Here is a 4,068-nt window from a genome sequence, read left to right as displayed (position 1 = left end):
CATTTGAATGCCTATCTTCTTCAGTGTTAGATTCTATTTGTGTAGATCTAACGGTAAACTACATTGCGGCTTGCAGAGCGTTGTTGGTGGAGTTTTGTAAGTTTTTCGCACGCTTGATCTTTGTTTGTTCAGGTTTTTTCTTGGGTTTGTTCTTCTGCGTTATTGTTTGGTCATCTTGTTGTACTGTGATTCTTACAGTTTTTGTTATTGGGGTTGTGGTCTTGTGATTACACTAGCTTGTCTGCTTCTTGAAAGAGGTCAGAATCTGGTTTAGTTTAGTCATATTCAAGAGAACACAACCTTGATTCTCTATAAACTGTATCAATCATGGTTGGAGAAACTCCGTCTGGATCTGGATCTAAAAGTCCAGAACGATATGATTTTGATGATCCGTTATTTTTACATCCTTCTGATAATGGAGTTGTTTCTGTTATTAGTTTTAAACTGACTGGAACTGAGAATTATAGAATATGGAAAATTTCTATGACTAGGGCCTTGAAAGGAAGGAATAAGTTAGGTTTTGTTGATAAAACTTTTCCTAAACCTAGTGATGATGAAACTAAGATTCATAAATGGGAACGCGTTAATGCAGTTGTATGTTCTTGGATTCTTGGTTCTATTTCTGAATCTTTGTATGCTAATCATGCCTGTAGTGATAATGCTTCTGATATCTGGTCTGAGTTAAGTGAAACTTACTCTAAGGCTGATGGTTCTGTGATTTTCAATGTACACCAAAAAATAAATTCACTTACTCAGAATGGTTTGTCTGTTGCTAAGTATTATAGTAAGCTTGATGCTTTGTGGAAGGAGTTTGAAGGATTAATTAACTTGTCTGAATGTACATGTGAAGCCTCAACTGATTTTGTTAACCATTCAAAATTAATGAAACTTATGCAGTTTTTGTCTGGATTAGATGATACATTTAGTCAGGTTAAAAGTCACATTTTGTTAACAGAACCTCTTCCTAATGTGAAAACTGCTTTTTCTATTGTTTCTCGTGAAGAATCACATCAGAAGGGAGGTTCTGTTTCACAAACTTCTACTAAGTCTCAAGCTACTGCTTTTGTTGGTAAATTTAATGATCAAAAACGAAATAAGTTTCGTGGAAATTCTAATCTTCAGTGTAAGAATTGTGGTCTTAAGGGACATACTATCGAAAGGTGTTATAAGCTCATTGGTTTTCCTAAAGATTTTAAATTCAAAAATGAATCTCAAAACCCTAATAAGACGTTTTCTTCTAATAATTCGGTTTCTTCTGATTTAGATATTAAGACTAACAGTTCGTCTGAAAAGTTTTTTCTTACAAGTGAGCAATATAACAAGTTTCTCAGTCTTATTAATTAGAAACCTTCAACAAGTGAAGTGTCTGCAAATATGGCAGGTATTTGTTGTAGTTCTTCTGTGTTTACCAATAATAAATGGATTGTTGATTCTGGTGCGAATCATCATATGACCAAAAATGATTTTAAGCTTAATAATATTGTTGATGTTTCAAAACTAGATCTTAGAGTAGATCATCCAAACGGATCATCTGCTAGGATTAATAAAATTGGAAATATGAGACTATCTAATTCGGTTGTTTTGTCTGATGTCTTTGTTGTTCCTGAATTTAATGTAAACTTGGTTTCTGTTCACAAACTTTGTAAGGATAATAAATGTCAGCTTGTGTTTGATGAATTTAAGTGTGTTGTTTAGGATTCACAGTCCAAGGTGACTATGGGGACTGGTAGTGAGTCAGGAGGGTTATATTATCTTGAAGATTCTTATCCTTCAGGTAATATGGCTTCTCTGAGTAGGATTGATTGTTATGTTTCCAAAGTAACTTGGCATAATAGGTTGGGTCATCCAACTATGCAGTCTTTAAATTCTCTTAAACATGTTTTGTCATTTGAAACTGAGTCTCTTCCTCCTTGTGATGTGTGTCATAAAGCTAAGCAATCTAGGAATTCTTTTCAGTTGAGTGAACATTACTTCTTTAGGTGATTTGATACATATAGATGTTTGGGGCCCTTATAGAGTTGCTACCACTGATGGTTTCAAATACTTTCTAACAATTGTGGATGATTTCACCAGAGGTGTTTGGGTATATTTGTTAAAATCTAAATCTGAAGTTTTTTATTGGTTTTCTATATTTTATAATTTTTTGAGAAATCATTTTAATTCAAGTCTTAAGAATGTTAGATCTGATAATGGCACTGAGTTTGTTAATTCACAGTTTAAAGGTTTCTTTGATAAAAATGGTATTTTACATCAAACTACTTGTACTTATACTCCACAACAGAATGGTGTTGTGGAAAGGAAGCATAGATATCTCTTAAATGTAGCCAGGTCTCTTTTATTTCAATCTGGATTACCTCTTAATTTTTGGGGTGAGTCAGTTTTGACTGCTGTGTTTTTAATAAATAGGCTTCCTACTTCAGTTTTAAAAGGGAAGTCTCCTTTTGAAATGATTTACAAGTTTTTACCTAAGTTTGAGAATTTGAGAGTGTTTGGATGTTTGTGTTTTTCTGTTAAGCAAAATATTTCAGATAAGTTTGTTGAAAGATCTGAAAAATGTATTTTTTTTATTGGTTATTCTAATGAAAAGAAAGGCTATAAGCTGTATAATCTTGATAATTCTTCTGTTTTCTTTTCCAGGGATGTAGTGTTTTATGAGGATGTGTTTCCATATAAAATGAAGAAGGATTTGGTTAATGAAAATTTGTCTTCATTTTTTAATGATTCTTTTGTTAATGACCCTATTCCTTTTAGTCCCTATGATGAAATCTTACAATCATCCTATATGGATGAGGTTCCTATGTCTGAAACTCCTGAGATTAGCCAACAGACTGATGGTGCCAGTGCAGCCTTTTCTCCTGAGGTTGCTAGTAATAGTAGCCAGGATGGCATGGCACAAGTGTCTCAGTCTCAGGAGGTTGGTTCAGGTGTTTCTGATGTTTCTGATGTTTCTGAGGGAAATGTTTTTGAGAGTTCTGAACCATCTGGTAGTAGTTCTGTTAGAAGGTCTAATAGAGAGTCCAAGATGCCACTTAGGTTTAGTGATTATGTTGTTGAGGGAAAATATAAATATGGTATTGATAAAACTATGAATTATGCAAGATTGAGTTCTGAAAGTTTATGTTTTGTTTCAAATTTAAATAAAACAGTTGAACCTAAGAATTTTTTTGAAGCTTCTACTGATTCAAATTGGATAACTGCAATGAATGAGGAAATGGAAGCTTTATATCGAAATAAAACATGGGAAATTACGAGTTTACCCACTAATCGTAAACCCATTGGATGTAAGTGGGTATATAAGATTAAATATAAATCTAATGGTGAAGTAGAAAGGTATAAAGCTAGACTTGTAGCTAAAGGATATAGTCAAAAGGAAGGTATAGATTACGAGGAGACTTTTTCTCCTGTAGCCAAAATGGTTACTGTTAGGGTTGTTGTTTCTTTAGCTGTCAATTATTCCTGGAAATTGTTTCAACTTGATGTTAATAATGCTTTTCTCTATGGAAATCTTGATGAGGAAGTTTATATGACTCTTCCTCAAGGGTATCATACTCCTGGTGATACACGTGTGTGTAAATTGTTAAAATCTTTGTATGGTTTGAAGCAGGCACCTAGGAAATGGAATGAAAAGTTGTGTTCTTCTTTGTTTGAATTTGGTTTTGCTCAAAGCATGAATGATTACTCATTATTTGTTAGAAATACAGGTGATACTGTTGTTATTTTACTTGTATATGTTGATGATATTGTTATAACAGGAAATTGTGAGATTGAAATTACTAAAGTAAAAGATTTTTTAAAATCTAAATATTTAATTAAGGATTTAGGGAAGTTAAAGTTCTTTTTAGGAATTGAGGTGTTTGATAAAGATAATGGAATTTGTCTATCTCAACGTAAATATTGTTTGGAATTAATTCATGAATTTGGAAAATTAGCTTGTAAACCAGTTAAAACTCCGTTAGATTTGAATTTTAATATATCTGGAAAAGGAGTTGATGAAAAGGATTTTTTACTAAGTAATATAACAGAATATCAAAACTTATAGGAAAGTTGATTTATTTAACCATAACTAGA

At 32.5% G+C, this 4,068-nt stretch overlaps 1 protein-coding gene across 1 annotated transcript; it reads left to right on the top strand.

Moving 5' to 3' along the window:
• Positions 1-327: 327 nt before the first annotated feature.
• Positions 328-1,344, top strand: LOC145046670 (uncharacterized). Its single transcript, XM_078994951.1, has one exon. It carries the CDS (start codon positions 328-330, stop codon positions 1,342-1,344), a length of 1,017 nt encoding a protein of 338 aa, XP_078851077.1.
• The last annotated feature ends 2,724 nt before the right edge of the window (positions 1,345-4,068 follow it).

The sequence above is a fragment of the Lactuca saligna genome, chromosome 5, assembly GCF_052625555.1.
Source record: "Lactuca saligna cultivar CGN05327 chromosome 5, ASM5262555v1, whole genome shotgun sequence".
Taxonomy (NCBI): domain Eukaryota; kingdom Viridiplantae; phylum Streptophyta; class Magnoliopsida; order Asterales; family Asteraceae; genus Lactuca; species Lactuca saligna.
Note: the sequence above shows the minus strand (reverse complement) of the source record. Positions and strands in the feature narration are given on the sequence as shown.

Coding starts and splice junctions, on each gene's coding strand:
- LOC145046670 (XM_078994951.1), top strand. CDS start 328: ATGGTTGGAGAAACTCCGTCTGGATCTGGATCTAAAAGTCCAGAACGA.